This window comes from Gouania willdenowi, chromosome 16 (genome assembly GCF_900634775.1).
Source record: "Gouania willdenowi chromosome 16, fGouWil2.1, whole genome shotgun sequence".
Lineage (NCBI taxonomy): Eukaryota > Metazoa > Chordata > Actinopteri > Blenniiformes > Gobiesocidae > Gouania > Gouania willdenowi.
Genome location: NC_041059.1, coordinates 16,080,126 through 16,099,912, shown reverse-complemented (window position 1 = coordinate 16,099,912; position 19,787 = coordinate 16,080,126). Strand labels below are relative to the sequence as shown.

The window sequence follows — 19,787 nt, the reverse complement described above, 5'->3', positions numbered from 1 at the left end:
TATACACATACTCGTGTTGTAAACCCAAGATGAATTATTAAAGTGGGAGGGAAACAAAAAACAAAAAAATGTAGTCAATGTTTAAATCCATGTGGAAAATGACATATGTTAGTACATACTCCGTCCCAGTAGATGGCACCATAATCTACCACAGACAGGCCTTTCACGAAGAAGAAATCCACACATACACGCAGGTTCTTTTGTCGTCTCTCTCGACGACCGGCAGATTTGAGCCTCACCGACTGGTTCACTGTTCACTTTCTTCTCTGGGAGTGCATATTTGTCACTTGTGTAAGTTTTGTCGTGGTTTAGGTTCTGAATATTAGGGTCTGTCTTGGTTTGGTAAACGAGCTAAGGCTTCGGGCCTGCAAAGCTAAAGTTAGCTTAGCTCCACGGTGTTTCTAGGTTGAATAGTGAATAGTGTTCATGATCCTCGGGACTTGTCTTGCCCTAAGCTGTTAATGCAGATTTGTTGTATATCGTGGCTTTCTGACTTCCAGTCAACGTCCACTGTTGATATACTGACAATTACAGCAGAGAACTGGGCAGTCAAAATGGCGTTCTGACGCCAGTGCATCGTGGTGAGCGGTGGCTATCGCTAGCACTGCGTTTCTAACAAGTCGGGAGTTTTCTGGTTGTAACATCCGATTACCGTCTCTAAAGTGTTTTAGACGCACTACGTCGAAAGGCATATTGAAAGCACGACAGACTGGGATAGTTAGTATTTACTATAAATGCAATAATCCATCCGACAAAAACTGTTTTTCTACCGATAACGGCGATACTGCAGCCTTTGGTGTAGGACAGTATTTCGGTACTTCAGTGCGAATAATGCCTACTATAATTGTTTATTTTTTAGTGTGAACAGTTAAATGTTTGATCAGGTGATATTACCCTAATAAAGAGGAATTATGGTCAGCAACAGAAAAATCGAACTATTTATTATCAACCCATGGGGTAAATATATGTAAGTCTAATAAGTAAGATTATTCTACAATTGAATATAAATAAAAATAATAATAAAATAGAAGACTCTAAATAAAATAATCAAAGAATAAAAAAAAATATTTTTAAAAGTACTAAACAACCACTAATTTAACCTTAACATAAAGGTGTGGATAAAAATATTTAGTTTCATGTTTTTTTTTCTCTTGCAAAATCATGATCCTTTTTGTTATTTAGATTAGTCAGACTATTTTGTGAGTTATTCACCAGTTAATCTATGACATTTATTAGGTGCACAGAATGGAAGATTTTTGGCGGAAACCGAGGCCTAAAACTGAAACGCGAAAGAAATTATGCCAATTATTGCATTTATAACTCTGTACTGACCTCAAGAAACAGGCCATTGCCATTGCATAAATTATTAATCTTAAAAAAGTTAATCAGAAGTAAACAATGCACAATGTCAAATTAATAAAATCAAATATTTATCTTGGCCTTTGGCTAATTAATAATACATTTCAATAATTATAATAATTAATTAACAATAATTAATCAATCTGCAATAATCTGACATAAGAATAAAAAAAGATAAGTGAAAAATTTTTATTTTATCTCTGAAACACAATAAATTGGAAGTTTAGTGAAACATTTCTGTAAATAACTGTCAAACATGCCAATGTAAACGAATAAGTATCTCCAATAGTGCTTTCTGTAAACAAAAAATAGGGTCTTTCTTACCAGTGACACCATTATAGTGCAATATTCCAGTAAACAATATATTGGTTCCTTCAACAAAGAGTGACAAAATTTCTGTGAAGACCTACCTGTACATTTTAGTAAAAAAGCAGAAAAGGTTTTGGAAAAAAAATAAAATAAAGAAAAAATCGATACGGATATGGATAATCAATCGTGCGAAAAATTATCCCGATATATTGCCGTATCGAGATATGGTCACACTCCTACTCTAAAGCCTACTTTATGCTTCTGGTACATAGTGGATTAATAGTGGTGCATCACTATAATTTACCTATTTAAAACCATAGCCCTAAATGGGGGGAAAAAGATGAGCTAATTTAGGTTTGCACTTTTTTTTAAAAATCTTTTATTAATTTAGTTAAGCAATTTAGCATCAAGCAAAAATTAGTTTTTTGTTGGACTTTGCTTACAAGAAAAAAACATTAAATTAAGGTGCTTACTCACGACATAGCAAGGCTGTCAATCAGTCTACTGTTTGTTTTTGAGGTAGCACATTTATGTTAAAATCCGACTTTAAACAAAAATTTGAACGTCTTATTTTCCACCGATTGGATAGGGATATCCTTAGCAAGATAAAACTACTGCTTCGGTTACATCTTTCCAGTGCTTAGCTTGTTTAGTCATACAGACTGAGTGGTCCTATCAAGCTTTGCTTTCCTTTAATGCGTGCATGCATGCTCACGCTGACGGGGGTGCCGATCCTGGTACAGTTCTAGTTTGAAGTGCTGATGGGATGCTAACTAGCAAATGGTGTAATTCGACAGAAGATAAAGCTTTGAATGCGACTGTATACGGGCATTCTTCTGCGAGGAATAAAATTTGCACTTCTGCCGGTTCTGCGATCTCTGTGCTCTGGCAGATCGCGGTCATGTTCTAAATCTTCATGGTCCTGAAATCATTTTATTGCACACCCTTACTAAAACATAAGAATTTTAAAAAATTTAATGGACAATAACATGTCAGTATTTAGTTATGTCAGCTGCTAGATAGAAGTGTTTAGGTGGAGTGCTTGTTTCAAAGGTTTTAAATGTAGACCAATAGAATCAGATTCTTTGCTGATATCGGACCTATTTCCGACCTAATTTCGGATCGGAACAACCTTAATTCTATGCCTACAAATTGTTTGTTTATTGGCAAGGCAAGATTATTGATATGCATATTTGCAAAAAGGCATTCAAAGTGATTCACGCCTACAATATCACTACATATTATTCCCTAAAAAAAGATTGAATTAAAATTGCTTCAAATCATTGTTTTACCACTGGTTGGGTTCTGCACAGGTGCTGCCATTGTTGTGACTTAGGACAACTGCTCCTCGGAGTAGGTTTTGTCATGTGACTTTCTTGAGTGGGAGTCCCAGTATCTGGTGGCCTTCCATTGCACTTTCCAAGTTGTCTGGAATGCAGCGTTAGCTTCAGTAAATGTGGTGACTCCAGTGGGACATGCATCTTCATGGAAACTTGATTATGACACTCACGTCAGACACTTGACGAGTGCCTCTTTTTCACCTTGGACATTTATTAGTGGTAAGGTTTGCTTTGGAATACTACTCAAGTGGTGTGGATGAACGCGATTGGAATTTCAATGTAAAACAATGACCCTTCATCCTGAGTGTAGGTTGGTAAGTTCTGCACTTCAACAATTTAGGAACAAATGCATAAAATAAATATTTTGTTAATCTGACAAAATATACATTGTAGTCTTTCGACGTTTTTTTTTTACATTAATAGTAATGCCTATTAAAGTGCACTAATACTGGAAATTTTGGCCTTGCTGTTTGCTGAAACAGAAATGCTTCAGCAGGTTTCCCTTGAATATAGATGTCATTACGCGGATATATGATGTGTGTGTGTGGCACAGTGTCATCCGATTTTTGTCATGTGGTTGCAGAAGCGCATTTTAAAAATAACTTGATTTCATAAAGCGCTTTTCAATGAAAACCCAGATGCTTTACAGGAAGCAGTAGGACTGGAGATTAGTTGGTTGAATGCTTGTGAGTTTTAAACTGTCATTTGAAAGACTGGCAAATCTGAGGCATGGAAATTTGGGGAGAGAGAGTTCCAGAGGGTGGGTGCGGCTGTGGCGAAGGCTGTATCCCCAAATGCACGGTGCTTGGATTTGACGATGGGAGTGAGGAGGTTGGAGTTAAAGGATCGGAGGTGGCGAGAGTGCTGATAAAGCTGCAGAAGGTCAAAGAGGTATGGAGAGGCCAGGTTATTAAAGGAGACATATCATGCTTTTAAATCCTTCCTTTTTTCATAGAAATCATACAGTTGTGGTCTATATAAAGCAGAACTGCAATGCTCGGGTCTGAATTCCTCATTATTAAGCTCAACAGGCCCCTATTCTACCCCTTTTCTGATGTGCTTCTGAGAGCAACTCGTTTTGGAGCGGTCTCTTTAAATGCAAATGAGACACTTCATACCCTGCCCCCTCTCCAGGTTGCAGAGGTGACACTCGGTCCAACTCCACCCAGTTCGGCCATTTTTGTAGATTGATAGAAGAGATACGACTATGTAGTGGCGCAGAAACTTTTTATTCACGTTATTTACAAAATGTCAACAACGGAAGACATGTCCATCCAGCCTTACATTTTCGAGCCAGAGTCAGACCCGGCGGAGCGAGATGAAAATGATGATGAACCTGCAGAACAACGTCTTCATATGGATGTTAACAAGTGAGCTAACACAAGTGCCGAGCTAATGCTAGCGCCAAGCTAACGTCACGAAATGCATTTTAATACAGTCTTTCGGAGACAAAAATGGCAAAATGAAATGACTAATGAAAACTTTAGACTTAAATTAAATCATGTAGGCATATCATCAAGGATGTAAAACGAGCACACAGCACTAACATATGAAGACGTTGCAACTGCTAATGCTAATAAAACAATGACAGGGACGTCTTATCACACTTTTTAGCGTTATTTACAGCTTATTGAAGTGCTCTGTTGTCACTAAAGATAGAAGGAATTGAACCCTCAATCAGACGAAGTCTTTCGGCAAATCCTTCTTTATACTGGTGGAGGTTGCAGAAGCAGTCATCCTTGAAGTGCATCGCACACACAAAAATGACCTTACCCACAGATGTGGGTACATTTCCGTGAAAAAATAAAACTCAACCAGGCACTTCGAAAAGGTTCTGATGCTGGGAGACGTTGTAATGAAGCGTGTGGGTTAACCACATCCAACAACTGAACATTTTGTCTTAAATTCTCGTAACTTCGGCATCCTTGAGCTTGGACTACAAACTAAAAGCGAGAAATAAAAATGGCGGATTGATCAAAGTGTTGGGCCTGGAGTCTGTCTTAATTTGGCAGTTCCGCTGCAAATACTGTGACGTTATTGTTCAAAAAACATAATAGAGAATCGAAACAGATTGAAAGATATCAACGAGCACCTGAAGAGACTAATTTGAACTTTTCTGTACTTCTAAATACTCTAAATACACAACAAAATGTATTTAAGGGCTAAAAAAGTGGATTTAGCATGATTTGTCCCCTTTAAGGGATTTTTAGATAATGAATAGGATCTTGAGGTGGATACGCTGTATTTGCTGGAGTACAGGGGTGAAATTGTCTCTGGAGGTGGTTTGGGTGAGTATCCTGGTTGCTGAGTTTTGTACATGTTGGTGTTTTTGTAGATGGGTGGAGGGGAAACCATAGAGGAGGCTGTTGCAGTAATCAAGTTTGAAGATCGAGCCTGAGTTTTTGGATCTTTTTTTAAGAATAATCATCACTGTCCAGACTTCTTGTGGATGTTAGCTCGCATGGTGTATTTGGTATTACCAGGAGCTGAAGTGAGAACTTGCCACTGATTGTTTGATCTGAGTTGTCAGTTTTAGCTCCCGTAAGTATTTTTTTTTTGTTTTTTGAAGCCCAGTACCAAATGGTGCATTTAGCAGTCCACGTCCTGGAGGTTGGGAATCACCGGCTTGGGTTGTTTATTGCAATGGTTAACTTCTGTCACCTTAGCTAGGAAAATGAGTTGTTAACAATGGCGTTTAAATTAAAATGCCACTTGGGGAAAAAAATACTTGTATGGTTTATTTTGTCATCAAGGAGTAACTTGTGTTTCTAATCAGGAGAAAGTTTTTCAAATTAGCTCTTTCTGCTTATTTGAATATATATATTCTGTGGCCAGCTTTATTTGAATAGTTACAGATAAGGGGCCTTGCCTGGGGTTTTCTTAATTGTAAGCCTTTATCACTGGAATAATTTCATTTTGGAAGCTCTTTTCTTTCATTGTCACCGGAGCAAAAATGGTAGGTTCTACCTATGGGCTGCAGCTACTGACAAGTTCGAATGCGATTATTGTTCCTATCATAAAGATTGATGAGAAATGTTAAAGAAATGTCATATGTACGGTTAGTGCTTCCTTAGTGAATAATTAGACTCTCAGTTGTTCTGTGAATAATATGGTGGCTGCAAGTGGCTTGTCATATCTCACGTGAGAAAATGTTGACTTTCCCAAATGGACTGCACCTTGAACAGAAAATAAAATCTAATTTATTTTGGTTGTTGGTATTCAGTAGAGTGATGCAAAACTGCTTCTTGTAGTATTTTCTGTGTTTTTGAGTAATGAACATTACATTTAAGCTTAGTTTGGTTGCTGTTTTGAATTATGCAATATGTGGGTAGCATATGGTTCAGCTTATTTTGTAAGTCTGCCACAGTGTTGGTTGTGAAGTTGTTGAGAGGTATTTTGGGATCCCTCTCTTCAATTCAAATCAGTTATAGATAGTTATGGTCACTTTTTCCCTTTCCATTGAATATAAGCTGTTGAAGCCATATCACACATGGAATCTGGATTTCTCACAATTGGCTGGAGTTACTCCATTGAGAATAATGTTGTTCTATACCCTTTTGTCTACAGGTGCTGTTGTTTGTGCTTCAGTATGGTGGTCGTCATCCGTTTACAGGGACTGAGAATCACTGCTGGGTCTGAGGATATTCGCAGGTTCTTCACTGGCCTTGAAATTCCGGCTGGAGGCGTGCATATTATTGGCGGGGAGCGAGGAGATGCTTTTATTATTTTTACATCGGATGAGGATGCAAGAAGAGCCATGGTACGCTCAGGAGGACACATTAAAGGTTCAACAATTACCCTGCAGCTCAGCAGTAAAGCAGAGATGCAGAAGGAGCTTGAAAAAAGTGCGAAGAACATTACAGTCGATCAAAAGAGGACGTCTGTGGACACCAAAAAACACACTGAAAGGTCCATAGATCCAGTGTCGAGCGCAAGATCGGGTAGCAGGTCAGGCTACATGTCTCCTCAACCTCAGATGGACCCTGAAAAGGATGATTCCAATTGTCTCTTTCTCAGAGGGCTTCCTTACTCTGTGACTGAAACGGAAATCTTGCAGTTTTTCAGAGGTTTACTCGTTGATGATGTGGTGTTGTTGAAAAACGCCAATGGTTCAAACAACGGGAGAGGCATTGTCAAATTTGCTACAGCACATGATGCAAAAGAAGGCCTGAAGCTGAATGACGCATATATCGGAACAAGATACATTGCTATTAGTAGATTTGTTGCTAAGGACTCGAATCCAGTTTTTCCAAGTAAACCACGAATGCTAAATACTAATGACAGAGTTGACAGAGGGAGGCCAATTGCTCAGATTCAGAATCCACCTCAACAGCGTTTGAGATCTCGATCACCTTTGCCCCAAAGGCAGGTTCCAGTTAAAGACTACTGTGTTCTGTTGGAAAACCTTTCCTTTTCAGTGGAAAAAGAGGATATAAAACAGCTTTTTCGTCATGCCAGTCTTGAGGATGATCAGATTCTGCACCTACTTGACAGTGGTGGGCGTAGGTCCAGGTCTTTGGTGGTACTCTTCAAGAACTCACAAGACTATTCTGATGCACTGAGTCGAGATGGAATAGAGTTTCATCGCCGAATGGTATCTATCCAGCCAATATCCCGGGAGAAAATGTGCACCCTGATGGAATCTCAGCACCAGGGCGGTGAACCCAGCGAAAGCCACGATCCTCGTAATTCTGAGAGCGTGTGTGTGTATGTTCAGAATTTGCCATGTGATGTACGAAAAGCTGAAGTCATTGACTTGTTCTATCAGCACAGTGTTTCAGAAGATGAGGTGTGTGTGCTACATGACCATACAGGTTCTGGGGTTGGAAAGGCTTTAGTGCTTTTTAAATCCGAGGCAGAAGCAATGCGGGCACTCTCTCTGAATGGACGACGATTTCTTGGGTCGGAGGTTGTTCTGAAGATCATTTCACGTTCTCAGATGCAACAGTTGATGGCTGATCCACCTCCGCGGCAAGATTTTTCACCAGGAGAAGAGCAGTTTGTGGGCAGAAGCAGCAATGAACGTTTTTCGGGTGATTTTGGGAACTCTGGATCAAGAATTCAAGAAGATATATCAATGGGGAAAGCACAAGATCATAGACAAAGAGTCTTTGAAGATGACTTCAATGCAATCGACACCTTTGTTCAACATGACTGGGGTAATGCTGTTCATGGCCACTTTGAAGTCCCAGAAAGACACTTTGATAATCCCACCCTTGTACAGTTGGTTAATTTACCATTCTCAGTTACCTGCCAGGAAATCTACGACTTTTGCCATGGGTATTGTGTTATACCTGGATCAGTGGTTGTTCAGCAGGACAAACGTGGGCGACCTAGAGGTTCTGCCATGGTAGAATTTTCCTCTCATCAGGAAGCACTGGCTGCCATTTCAGAATTGAGTGGAAGACCAATCGGTCCAAGAAAAATACAGTTAGTATTTCCATTTGAGTGATGTCATGTCCACTTGGTGAAAAGGTCTAACCTGACATTGCAGGATAGGACGATTTAATGGGGGAGTATACGATACACAATCTACTGCCCTTGTGTATGTATAGTGTTTGTATATACAGTGTTGTGTACTTTTTCCAATTAAGGGCAACTTAGTTTTTTTTCTTCTTTGCTTTTCTAAATTTGACTACATAATACCATTTACAGATCTGATGTTCTCAATTTTCTGACACATTTCACTGTGTAATCCATTGTAAAAACATTCAAGCTATTTTTTTATTTCAACTAAAATGTTGTACCAGTTACCTACACAATAGAATCCTGTCTGTTAAATAAAATATTGAAATCTCCCTATATCTTTTTAATGTATTGTGTCCCATGAAAGTTAATATCTTATTACCAAGAGAGATAGTTTGTTTTTATGTAACGGTTTAATAGAAGGTGGTTGAGTGCATGTTTACATTCATTAAAGACATTTTCCCTCACATAAAAAATAGACGTAATATCCTTGGTATCAATTTTAAGTCATTGCACTAAATTATTGATCAACGGAACTTTGTTTTGTATAAACTATCTCAAAACCATAAACCTGAATTCATATTTCAGATGCAGTTGTCACCACGGCCTTAATTCTAATTGACTTAACCGACATTCTGTAATTACTAATGTGTAACGTGAGACCTTTTCTGAGACTTGTTTTACCGTATTTACCATACTGACGTATTGTAATTGTAATATAGGATTCCTCAAAAGTGTTTTTAGATATCATCTTTAGTCATATGGTCAATGCTTATTTATTTGCATGGCAATCACAATGATTTTCTTAATTTTATTTTAGCTCTTCTCAATACAGTTGTCACTGTCACTAGACTGAGATCTAGCTACTCACTTTCAGAGTAGCTAGATCTGTGGGTTTCAATCAAGATGTTGAGGATTGATACCTCTGATTGCTGATTTTAGCCTAACTGACCACTGCAGGGCTCTGGTCAGAGAGCACACGAGACATCAGATGGATATTAACTGTTTACTGGTGAACTGTATGTGCACAGCGATGCATCTGGTACAGAGTAGCAGTATCTAGAAATGTACAACAAGAAATAAAAGACTAAATTAACATTGTGTACTACATTATGTACTACTATAAATCAAAATGCTGTAAATAAACACTCAATAAGTAGAGATTACATTTGTCAATATTAACCTCATAATATATATATATATAATGAAACCACACGGCATATAAATGTAAACTGGAAACAATCTGAGGCTAACACATTTACCAACCAACTCTGTTAGCTTAAACAATGCTAAATCACAATCCTGCTGAAGAGTGAGAACTCACATTTTAAAGAATGCAAAATACACACCAGGAACTAAACAACACTATCAGAAGAAGTAAGTAACATGTATATATTCATTTCCCATCACTATGAACATAACTTACATCATCAGTGACTGCTGCACCACTGCAAACATTTCCACAGTCAAACGTAGTGAGAAAAGGGGAAACACAACATAGACACCTTTCAAAATAAGAGCGCACATTTCAAAAATAAAAGCATCAGTACACGTTAGTCTACAACTTGAAGAATTCTAATCACAAGAGAATAGTTAGAAATGCCACGATTGCAGTGAGATAAAGACAGTCCGTTGCCAAACTTACCCAAGTCTGTTTCAGCGATACTTATAATAAATCAATCTTGATGTGTACCTGGACAATGTGTTCTACCACCTTAAGTCTTTGTGTTTTAAAAAATACCCTCATTATTTGTGACAGTAGGCTTCCGCAAGCCCTAATGCTTCTAGAGTAAATAAAGTAAGCTACTATGTTTTATTGGATGGAACAAAATGTGAGGTTTAGTTGTATACAGACTGACGACTGAAGGAAACAAACTAATTGAACTATAAACTGCATTTTCATAATGGGAAAGAAAACGGCTGTTCCTGATCTGTTGATGCAAAACATGATGGGTCCAGGTTGGTAACAAGTTTGGATCTTACCATACCAGCAGTAACTAACTGTACCTGGCATTCATGTTATTGCCCCTTTCACAAGAGCCATTAACAAATCGCTAAATTTGCCTTTTTAAAAACTAGGTATTCATTTCCTTTTTGAATTGACAGCAGGACTACAGCTATGAAATCATAATACTTTGGGATTGACAGCACATTGCAGTACTCGGGGGCAGGTTTTTTTTTAGTGGTGGCAACATATGGCAGACGTACATGAAGTATACTGAATTAAATTAGTTTATTGAGGACAAGAAAAGTTAAATAATTCTGATTGCAGAACTATATACATCACTTTATACATACAGTTTTGTATACGTTTTTATAAAAGTTATACACATACATACATTCATATCAGGTCATCATAGAGCAGGTTTGTATTGACTCACTGATGAGTGTAAGAGGAAGTCATATTAGCTGAGCAATAAATCCAAAAACACAAAATATTCCAATTTTCACAATTAAGCAAACATAATCATTATGATAAATGTATATTTTATTTGAAGAGGTCAAAACAATAACTTATAAATACATCTAAAAGCGAAATGTAATTTATGTACTATGCAACAAATATTTGCATACCATGTGGACCAGCTCGACTGGAGATGGAACAGAATCTTTGTCTGAGCCCTGTGATCCACATCATCTCTCACTTTCTCCCTCTTTGTCTTGGGATACTCTTCCTCCTCCATACATTCACCGCTGTGATTTTTCTCTGACCTCCTCTTATATATCCCTTTTATTTATTTTATACAAAGAAAAAATGGAGTAGCATTATACTTTGACTTAACCTTAAATCATATAAAAAATTATGATTTATAAAACGTTTAAAATACTTGTTTCATAATAATATTTGGATAGAGTTAAAAAAAAAAAAAAAAAGTCCAAAACAATACATTGAAATGTATATACACATGTGCGTTGTAAACCCAAGATGGAAATTGATGAAAACTTTGATGGAAACTAAAAACACGGGGCCCGTCTTAAAAAGTAGTCAATGTTAAAATCCATGTGGAAAATGAATGACATGACATAATTGATGAAGTTAGTACATACTCCGTCCCAGTAGATGGCAGCATAATCACAGACTGGACTTTCACGAAGAAGAAATCCAAACACACGCTGACTTTTTTTGTCGTCTCTCTCGACAACCTGCAGATTTGAGCCTCACCGACTGGTTTATTGTGCTGTTTCTTCTCTGGGAGTGCATATTTGTCACTTGTGTAAGTTTTGTCGTGGTTTAGATTCTGAATATTAGGGTCTGTCTTGGTTTGGTAAACGAGCTAAGGCCTACAATGCTAACGTTAGCTTAGCTCCGGTGTTTCTAGGGTTGAATGAATAGTGTTCATGATCCGCGGGACTTGTCTTACCTTAAGCCGTTAATGTAGATTTGTTGTATATCGTTGCTTTATTATGGTAGCGTAGAGCTGCCACATGGGGAAAATATATTTTGGATCACTATCTTATTGAACAATATCATTATACTGGACAAACATGATAGTATATTGTACAAACAATATAATATTGGTCGGCAGTATCATCTTAACCTTTGGATTTTGATAAGAAAGACGATGGCTATGCAGGGTTTGATCAGATTTTACTTCATGCTTGGGCTGAAGCATGGAACCCTGATGATGCTTCGTTCAGTGGACGATAGAGGTGTAACGATACGCAAAAATCACGGTTCGATACGTACCTCGGTTTTGGGGTCACAGTTCGGTTCATTTTCGATACAGTATGGAACAAAATGCAAAACATAAATTTGCTTGTTTATTCGAAATTTTAGTAAACCAATAATGTATTTAACATTATACAGATTATGAAAATAAAGTAAAAAAATAAATAAAAAATACAATACTTGTAAAGTGCTGCCTGGTCATAATATTCTCAAACAAAAAATACATTAAACATTATAAAAATAAGCTTTTAACAAACAAAAAGTATAGCACAGTTCCAGTATGTAGCCCTTGGTTTAGACCTTCATGTTTTTGGCCAGAAAAAGGTACTTGTCCACATTGTCTGCAGGAAGTGCAGATTTGCTGGCAGTTACAAATGCAAAACATAAATTTGCTTGTTCATTTAAAAACATTAGTAAACCAACAATGTATTTAACATTATACAGAATATGAAAATAAAAAATAAATAAATAATACTATGCTGTTGTAAAGTGCTACCTGGTAATAATAATCTCAAACAAAAATTTCATGAAATATATATATATATATTAAAAAAAGCTCCTCACAGCTTGTTAACAACTTTTAGCTGCTGCTATAAAGTCTCCGATGGCAGTTGTTATAGCTTTGGCCAGATCTGAATTGCTTGGCAGAGGCTGCTTGAACGCCAAAGTCAGCTGCGTTTGCACTAAGGACGTTTTCTTTCTTGTCGCAGTGATGTTCACACTCGGGTGGTGCCATTTTAAAGTAAATTAGCATGTTCGTCGTGTGCCCGGAAACATACCCGATCTCAGCTGAACAATGTCGGCACACTGCCCTCGTTTTATCCACTGGTCTTTCTCCATTGCAGTATTTCACCCGGAAGCCGAAGTGTTCTCAAGCAGGAGACTTTAGCGACAGGGGAGGGTCTTCCAGCTCTGGTTTCTTGCTAGCGTTAGCCATGCACATGTACAGTAGCTGCAGGTGGAAGTAAACACACGCAACTTCCGTTCCGGGAACTCGCCCGTGCCCAACGAACCGAATTTCCTGTACCGAAACATTTTAATACAAATACATGTATTGTTAGTGGATGATATTATTAATAGCATGAACACAATGAGGAGAACGCTTTAAAGTATAGGGCTATCCAGGGTGAACTTGATAACAGCTGGAGTTATTCACCAGCAACTCCAGCAACCCATAAATGAGCAAGCCGTTCAGAAAATGGATTAATGATGAATTAAGAAGCATAACACAGTGCACCTCGCTGCCTTAAAACACTTGCTTCCCTAATCCGTGGAAAAAGATGACGTTCGTCCTTCATGTGGGAAAGGCACTCCTCAGGCACACTTTGATTGTGCAGAAACCGTAATAGTGGAGAATCCATGTTTTGATACTCATCTATCACCGCATGTGTACGCCAACTTTTTTACTCCTGGCTTAAATCCACTACCTCCACCATCTGGACATTATATCATGTTTATACAATATTCTATATTTTTCGTACAATATAGGTATATTGTTTGTACAGTATAATATCACATTTGTACAATATATTTATATTGTTTGTACAATATATACTATGTATTATTCCCTAAAAATTTATAATTGAAAGTGCTTCAAATCATTGTTTTACCACTGGTTTGGTTTTGTACAGGTGCTGCCATTGTTGTGACTTCAGACACTCTGCGTCGCAGAGTAGGTTTTGTCATCAGACTTTCTTGAGTGGGAGTCCCAGTATCTGGTGGCCTTCCAATGCACTTTTTAAAGTAAGAGAGTGGAAAATCTTGAGTTCCAAGTTGTCTGGAATTCAGCGTTAGCTTCAGTAAATGTGGTGACTGTTTTCCAGTGGGACATGCATCTTCATGGAAACTTGATTCTGACACTCATGTCAGATACTTGACATCCGCCTTGTTTTCAACTTGGACGTTCTTTAGTGGTAAGGTTTGCTTTAGGATACTACTCAAGTGGTGTGGATGAACGCTAATGGAATTTCAATATAAAACAATGACCTTTCATCCTGGGTGTAGGTTGGTAAGTTCTGCACTTCAACAATTTAGGCGCAAATTTTTAAATTAGTTTCTTAATTTGACATAATACATTGTAGTCTTTCAACTGCCCTTTGATTTACATTAATAGTAATGCTCATACTGGAAATTCTGGCCTTGCTGCGCTGTTTGAAGCAGAAACGCTTCAGCAGGTATCCCTTTAATATAGACATTATTACGCGGATATAGGATGTGTGTGTGGTGCAACGTCATCTGAATCTTTTCATGTAGTTGTAGCAGCGCATTTTAATAATAGTTTGGTTTTATATATCGCTTTTCAACAAAAATTCAGACCCTTTACAGGAAGCAGTAGGAGTGAAGAAGACGAGTTGGTTGAATTTGTGAATAGGTGGATTTTTAATTGTGTTCTGAAAGACTATAGTGACTTTGAGGCAACAATATTTGGGGTGAAAGAGTTCCAGAGGTTGGGGGCGGCTGTGACGAAGGCCCTATCCCCAAAGCACGGTGCTTGGATTTGACGATGGGAATGAGGAGGTTGGAGTCAGAGGATCGGAGGCGGCGAGAGGGCTGATGGTTCTACAGAAGGTCAGAGAGGTATGGAGGGGCCAGGTTATTAAGGGATTTGTAGGTGATGACTAGGATCTTGAAGTGGATACGCTGTTGTATGGGAAGCCAGTGTATTTGTGAGTTCTGGGGTGATGTGGTCTCTAGATGAAGTTTGGGTGAGTAGCCTTGTTGCTGAGTTTTGTACATGTTGGAGTTTTTGTAGATGGGTGGCGGGAAAACCATTGAGGAGGCTGTTGTAGTAATCAAGTTTTAAGATCAAGCCCGAGTTTTTGGTTCTATTTTTAAGAATAATCATCACTGTTCAGACTTTTTGTGGATGTTTGCTCGCATGGTGTATATGGTATTAAATGTGTTATCAGGAGCTGAAGTAGAAACTTGGCACTTACTGTTTGATCTGAGTTGTCAGTTAAAGCTGCAGTTTGTATGTTTTTTAGCATCATTTGGTCAAAAATCCATAATTATCTTTGAGTATATTGTTGTAATACAAATTGTTCTGAGTGGACAGTGAATCTCTTCTTCTTCTGGCCCTGAAAATTGAGTTTACAAATCTGGGAGCGGGACACTGGATGTCAGCCTATCGGAGATCTTTCTACAAACACTTGTGCTCCATGGGCTGGTTTGGGTGTTACTATTGGCTTCTGGAGTGAAGTCAGGCGTGCTCACGTACCAAGTGCAATGGCGGACGTTCCAGGTTAGGCACTACAGTTTCACGGTAAATCAAGTGGAAAATAGCAGACCAATGTTGAGAAGCAACGGCCTAAAAGCACAAAAATATTTGGGAGGATTCGGTATGGACCGTTTTGCCACCTCGCGGATCCTTGTGACTGCAGGGTCCACCGCATGTACTGGTGTCAAAGGGAGAGTGATAACAGACGGGATAAATTGCATGTAAACCTAATTTACAGTCTGGATGAGGATAGATGGTTGTCACTCAGCCCTGAGCGGCAGGCAGCTGAGATCACAGCTGTGTGAGCATAGCCAGCTGACGACAGCAGGCGCTGTTCAGGACAATAACTACAGAGTGATACATTCATTCATGTCAGAGTCTCTAAAAACTCTCAAATAACACAAGACAAAGTTCATTTATTTGTCACTAGTCTCTATTGATAAAAAAGTCACTAAGAGCGTTCGCAAAAGATATCGGTAAGAGAGGCTGCGTTTCACTATTGGAGCGGAGAGAGGATTCTACGTACTGCAGCTTTAAAAGGGTGATGTGGGGTGGTTATGCTTAAGGATTTTCCACACGTAAGTGGCAATTTCAAAAAAATGAATAAAGGTACCAAATGGTGCATAGGCCATGACCCAGAGGTTGGGAGTCACCAGCTTGGGTTTTTTTTTGCAATGGTTAACTTCTGTCACCTTAGCTAGGAAAATAGGGCTTCTGTTTACAATGGTATTTAAATTAACAAGCCGCTTGGGGAAAAAATACTTGTATGGTTTATTTTGTCATTAAGGAGTAACTTGTTTCTAATCAAGAGAAAGTTGTTATAATTAGCTCTTTCTTCTTATTTGAATATATTTATTCTGTGGCCAGCTTTATTTGAATAGTTACAGGTAAGGGGCCTTGCCTGGAGTTTTCCTAATTGTAAGCCTATGTCACTTGAATGATTTAATTTTGGAGCTCTTTCATTGTCACCAGAGCAAAAAAAGGTAGGTTCTACTTATGGGCTGCAGTTCAAGTTCAAATATGATTATTGATGCGATCATAAAGATTGACAAGAAATTAATTTTGATTAATGTTAAAGAAATGTGTGTGCGGTTAGTACTTTCTGGGTGAATAATTAGACTCTGGGTTGTTCTGTGAATAATATGGTGCCTGCAAGTGGCTCTTCATATGATCTCACATGTGAAAATGTTGGATTGACTTTTCCAAATGGACTGCACCTTGAACAGAAAATAAAATATAATTTATTTTGGTTGTTCATGTTCAGTAGAGTTGACTTGTGATGCAAAATGTTGGGCTGCATCTTGTAGTATTTTCTGTGTGTGTTTGAGTAATGAATGTTTAAGCTTAGTTTGGTTGGTAAATCTCCAAAGCTGTTTTGAATTATGCAATATGTGTGTAGCATATGGTTCAGCTTATTTTTGTAAATCTGCCACAGTGTTGGTTGGAAAGTTGTTGCAAAGTATTTTGGGATCCATCTCTTAAATTCAAATCAGTTACAGATTGTTATGTTCACTTTTTCCCTTTCTATTGAATATAAGCTGTTGAAGCCGTATCACACGGAATCTGGATATCTCACAATTGGCTGGAGTTACTCCATTGAGAATAATATTGTTCTATACCCTTTTGTCTACAGGTGCTGTTATTTGTGCTTCAGTATGGTGGTCGTCATCCGTTTACAGGGACTGAGAATCACTGCTGGGTCTGAGGATATTCGCAGGTTCTTCACTGGCCTTGAAATTCCGGCTGGAGGCGTGCATATTATTGGCGGGAAACGAGGAGATGCTTTTATCATTTTTACATCGGATGAGGATGCAAGAAGAGCCATGGTACGCTCAGGAGGACACATTAAAGGTTCATCGATTACCCTGCAGCTCAGCAGTAAAGCAGAGATGCAGAAGGAGCTTGAAAAAAGTGCGAAGAACATTACAGTCGATCAAAAGAGGACGTCTGTGGACACCAAAAAACACACTGAAAGGTCTATAGATCCAGTGTCGAGCACAAGATCGGGTAGCAGGTCAGGCTACATGTCTCCTCAACCTCAGATGGACCCTGAAAAGGATGATTCCAATTGTCTCTTTCTCAGAGGGCTTCCTTACTCTGTGACTGAAACGGAAATCTTGCAGTTTTTCAGAGGTTTACTCGTTGATGATGTGGTGGTGTTGAAAAACGCCAATGGTTCAAACAACGGGAGAGGCATTGTCAAATTTGCTACAGCACATGATGCAAAAGAAGGCCTGAAGCTGAATGACGCATATATCGGAACAAGATACATTGCTATTAGTAGATTTGTTGCTAAGGACTCGAATCCAGTTTTTCCAAGTAAACCACGAATGCTAAATACTAATGACAGAGTTGACAGAGGGAGGGCAATTGTTCAGATTCAAAATCCACCTCAACGGCGCATGAGATCTCGATCACCTTTGCCCCAAAGGCAGGTTCCAGTTAAAGACTACTGTGTTCTGTTGGAAAACCTTTCCTTTTCAGTGGAAAAAGAGGATATAAAACAGCTTTTTCGTCATGCCAGTCTTGAGGATGATCAGATTCTGCACCTACTTGACAGTAGTGGGCGTAGGTCCAGGTCTTTGTTGGTACTCTTCAAGAACTCACAAGACTATTCAGATGCACTGAGTCGAGATGGAATAGAGTTTCATCGCGGAGTGGTATCTATCCAGCCAATATCCCGGGAGAAAATGTGCACCCTGGTGGAATCTCAATACAAGGGCGGTGAACCCAGGGAAAGCCACGAATCTTGTAATTCTGAGAGCGTATGTGTGTATGTTCAGAATTTGCCATGTGATGTACAAAAAGCTGAAGTTATTGACTTGTTCTATCAGTACAGTGTTTCAGAAGATGAGGTGTGTGTGCTACATGACCATACAGGTTCTGGGGTTGGAAAGGCTTTAGTGCTTTTTAAATCCGAGGCAGAAGCAATGCGTGCACTCTCTCTGAATGGACGACGATTTCTTGGGTCGGAGGCCGTTCTGAAGATCATGTCACGTTCTCAGATGCAACAGTTGATGGCTGACCCACCTCCGCGGCAAGATTTTTCACCAGGAGAAGAGCAGTTTGTGGGCAGAAGCAGCAATGAACATTTTTCTGGTGATTTTGGGAACTCTGGATCAAGAATTCAAGAAGATATGTCAATGGGGAAAGCACAAGTTCACAGACAAAGAGTCTTTGAAGATGACTTCAATGCAATCGACACCTTTGTTCAACATGACTGGGGTAATGCTGTTCATGGCCACTTTGAAGTCCCAGAAAGACACTTTGATAATCCCACCTTTGTACAGTTGGTTAATTTACCATTCTCAGTTACCTGCCAGGAAATCTACGACTTTTGCCATGGGTATTGTGTTATACCTGGATCAGTGATTGTTCAGCAGGACAAACGTGGGCGACCTAGAGGTTCTGCCATGGTAGAATTTTCCTCTCATCAGGAAGCACTGGCTGCCATTTCAGAATTGAGTGGAAGAACAATCGGTCCAAGAAAAATACAGTTAGTATTTCCATTTGAGTGATGTCATGTCCACTTGGTGAAAAGGTCTAACCTGACATTGCAGGATAGGACGATTTAATGGGGGAGTATACGATACACAATCTACTGCCCTTGTGTATGTATAGTGTTTGTATATGTAGTGTTGTGTACTTTTTCCAGTAAAGGGTAACTTAGTAAAGTTTTTTTCCTTTGCTTTTCTAAATTTGACTACACAACTCCATATATAGATCTGATTTGTTTTCAATTTTCTGACACATTTCACTGTGTAATCCATTGTGAGACATTTTTTTTTAATATTTCAACTAAAATGTTGTACCAATTACCTACAGAATAGAATCCTGTCTGTTAAATAAAATATTGAAAATCTACTTGCGTCTTTTTAATGTATTGTGTCCCATGAAAGTTAATAGCTTATTACCAAGAGAGATAGTTTGTTGATTTTGTTTTTTATTATGTGAAAAGGTTTAATAGAAGGTGGTTGAGTGCATGTTTGCATTTACTAAATACATTTCCCCTCATATGAAAATTAGTATCAATTAAGGCATTACACTTGTGGTGGTGAAATAAATCATATTTACTTGTGTATCATACTCATTGAATGTATGCGTACTTATAAGATGTAACCTACCTAGATGTGCCTTTCTGTGTCTTTCTTTTGGGAAAGTTAGATGCTCTCACATGCCTCTCATCCCCCATAAACACGAGATAACTACCAGCTGCATCTCACGGAAGCAGAACTCCATACACACACCTGTACCTCTTCATTTAGTTTAGAATAAATCGTTTTTTTTTTTTTATTACTTCAACACCTCTGGTTCTCATCATTTTTCAACACAGAGCACTCACAACTGGTTAAAGATGAGGTAACCATAAAATTGGCCCTGACAATCTCAATTATGCTGATGAGTTGCAATAGTAAATGCAATATAG

At 38.5% G+C, this 19,787-nt stretch overlaps 2 protein-coding genes across 3 annotated transcripts; both read left to right on the top strand.

Annotated features, from left to right (window-relative positions):
- The first annotated feature begins 154 nt into the window (after positions 1–154).
- Positions 155–8,810, top strand: LOC114478476 (RNA-binding protein 12B-like). Its single transcript, XM_028471572.1, has 2 exons — positions 155–291; positions 6,576–8,810. The coding sequence occupies exon 2, from the start codon at positions 6,598–6,600 to the stop codon at positions 8,458–8,460; it is 1,863 nt and encodes a 620-aa protein (XP_028327373.1). The 5' UTR covers positions 155–291; positions 6,576–6,597; the 3' UTR covers positions 8,461–8,810.
- Positions 8,811–11,554: 2,744 nt separating this feature from the next.
- LOC114478633 (RNA-binding protein 12B-like) lies at positions 11,555–19,164 on the top strand. 2 transcript variants are annotated; one of them, XM_028471823.1, is made up of 2 exons: positions 11,555–11,689; positions 16,995–19,164. In XM_028471823.1, exon 2 carries the CDS (start codon positions 17,017–17,019, stop codon positions 18,877–18,879), a length of 1,863 nt encoding a protein of 620 aa, XP_028327624.1. In that variant the 5' UTR covers positions 11,555–11,689; positions 16,995–17,016; the 3' UTR covers positions 18,880–19,164. The 2 variants fall into 2 exon arrangements, with proteins under 2 accessions (XP_028327624.1, XP_028327623.1); XM_028471822.1 differs by having other exon boundaries at positions 11,560–11,689; positions 13,776–19,164.
- The last annotated feature ends 623 nt before the right edge of the window (positions 19,165–19,787 follow it).